Source organism: Hevea brasiliensis, chromosome 3, assembly GCF_030052815.1.
Source record: "Hevea brasiliensis isolate MT/VB/25A 57/8 chromosome 3, ASM3005281v1, whole genome shotgun sequence".
Taxonomy (NCBI): Eukaryota; Viridiplantae; Streptophyta; class Magnoliopsida; order Malpighiales; family Euphorbiaceae; genus Hevea; species Hevea brasiliensis.
In genome coordinates, this window is record NC_079495.1 from 99,533,320 (window position 1) to 99,535,536 (window position 2,217).

The 2,217-nt window shown below is 37.7% G+C and overlaps 1 protein-coding gene across 1 annotated transcript; it reads left to right on the top strand.

Moving 5' to 3' along the window:
* Nucleotides 1-528: 528 nt before the first annotated feature.
* LOC110641084 (trihelix transcription factor GT-3b) lies at nt 529-2,011 on the top strand. Its single transcript, XM_021792678.2, has 2 exons — nt 529-1,114; nt 1,236-2,011. The coding sequence occupies exons 1-2, from the start codon at nt 869-871 to the stop codon at nt 1,779-1,781; spliced, it is 792 nt and encodes a 263-aa protein (XP_021648370.1). The 5' UTR covers nt 529-868; the 3' UTR covers nt 1,782-2,011.
* The last annotated feature ends 206 nt before the right edge of the window (nt 2,012-2,217 follow it).

Below are 2,217 nucleotides of genomic sequence, written 5' to 3' on the forward strand. Positions count from 1 at the left end.
TTTGTCCCCTCTGCTCTGTTCAAATGCACAAGGACCAGAAAGTTGACAAATCCCCTCAACCTTACATTACAAAAGATAAAAAGTTGACAAAGAGGAAATTGTTAGGTGAATTCGTTTTACTAAATTTTAATATTTTTTATGTTGAGTTTTCTTTTTTTTAAATTACAGAAAGTAAATTTTATATTTATATGAATGAGGGAATACATGGTTAAGATATGCTTCAATGTATTATAGAATTTTCCATTGATAAAGGCCCTATTAAATGTCTTAATTATAATTTGAATTAATTAACAGAAACAAAAAAAAGAAAATTAAAAATGTAGCTTGCAGAGCTAATTTGCTACACTTGGTCGCAGAGAATAAAGGCCCACCACTTCAGGGGTATGACGTAAGCCTGACCAGACGTAAACGCAATAGAGATCGAATGAGAGAGAGAGAGAGAGAGAGAGAGAGAGAGGGTGAGAGGGAAATGAGTTTCCGCGTAGACAGATAAAGACTGGGAGGGACTGTACGTGAGAAGAAAAGAATGAGAGAGATTGAGAGAGAGAGAGAGAGCTGTTTGATTTCGTTTTCTACATCTGAACGAATGGCGAAAACTCTACCTTTGACACCTAAACTAAAGAAGGGGGAAAAAAATATATTCATTTTCATTCTTGGCTTTTTCCTTCATTCATCTTGACGATTCACACTTCCTTTTCTGTTCACACCAACTTCATATAAATCTTTCCTCTTCTTTCTCTTCCCATCTTTTTCCTTTCAATATCTGACTTTTTAATTTGGTGGGTGCAAATAGATCGATCTTGTTCTTGCGTGCCTTGTCTCAATTATTTTGTTTCTGCGTGTGTGTGTGTTTATCTTTGTGTGTGTAATGGAAAGGCATCATCATCAGCATCAAGTCAGTGTTAACGTTGATACTGATAGGTTTCCTCAATGGAGCATTCAAGAAACGAAGCATTTCTTGATGATTCGAGCAGAACTAGATCGAACTTTCATGGAGACCAAAAGAAACAAGCTTCTTTGGCAAGTGATCTCTAACAAAATGAAAGAAAAGGGCTTTCATCGCAGTGCAGAACAGTGCAAGTGCAAGTGGAAAAACCTCGTTACTCGTTACAAGGTATTAACTACCTGCTTTTGAAACTTACAAATAATTTAATGATCTCGTTGTATTGATTGAACTGTGTATCGTAAAAACCCTATTATATCTATATGGTTTTGATAGATATTTTGGTCTTTAGGGATGTGAAACGATGGAACCTGAATCTTTGAGACAACAATTCCCATTTTATAGTGAGTTGCAAGCGATTTTCGCAGCAAGGATGCAAAGAATGTTATGGGCTGAAGCAGAAGGAGCAGCAGGCGGGTCTAAAAAGAAAGCGGTGCATCTATCTTCCGATGAGGAAGAAGATAACGAAGAAAGTGAGGGAGAGAAGGGAAGCATAAGAAAGAAGAAAAAGGGGAAAAGCACTAAGAAAAACAGCGGCGGCGGTAGCGGCAGTGGACATAGTAATAACATAAGGGAGGTTTTGGAGGATTTCATGAAGCAACAGATGCAAATGGAAATGCAATGGAGAGAAGCGTTTGAAGCTCGGGAGAATGAGAGAAGGATGAAGGAGATGGAGTGGAGACAGACGATGGAAGCATTAGAGAATGAGAGGATAATGATGGACAGGACGTGGAGAGAGCGAGAAGAACAAAGAAGAATGAGAGAAGAAGCTAGGGCAGAGAAGAAGGACGCACTAATCACAGCACTTCTAAACAAGCTTAGAAGAGAAGAAATTTAAATCAAGCATTTAATGTGTTTTTCTTGTTTTGAAGAAGAAGAAGAAGAAGAAGGAAAGCTTTGAGAGAGGAGAGAGAGGTTTGTCCCTGAAACTCTCATTTTGGAGATGTTATTGTTCTTTAGATATGTGCTTTCCACTCCATTATCATCTCTCTCCCTTCTCTTTGCCCACTTTGTGGCTACTTTTGCTCAGTAGGATCAATTAAAAAGCTTCAAATCTCTCTTACAATATATGATTGTTTATTTGCTCTTCTATGATCTTAATCATGAAAGTTCCGTTATCATTAAGGTAAGACTAAGCTAAAAGAATTAATACTTTCTCGTAAGAATCATGAACAAAGATTAGGGAGTTTGGGTATCACAGAGTGGGGGTACCAGAAAAGATAATGCTCATGAAAGCATATATAACGCAATAAGCTCATCGTGGTGCACAGTTG

Coding starts and splice junctions, on each gene's coding strand:
- LOC110641084 (XM_021792678.2), top strand. CDS start 869: ATGGAAAGGCATCATCATCAGCATCAAGTCAGTGTTAACGTTGATACT. Junction 1,115..1,235: donor ACCTCGTTACTCGTTACAAG/GTATTAACTACC, acceptor TTTGGTCTTTAG/GGATGTGAAACGATGGAACC.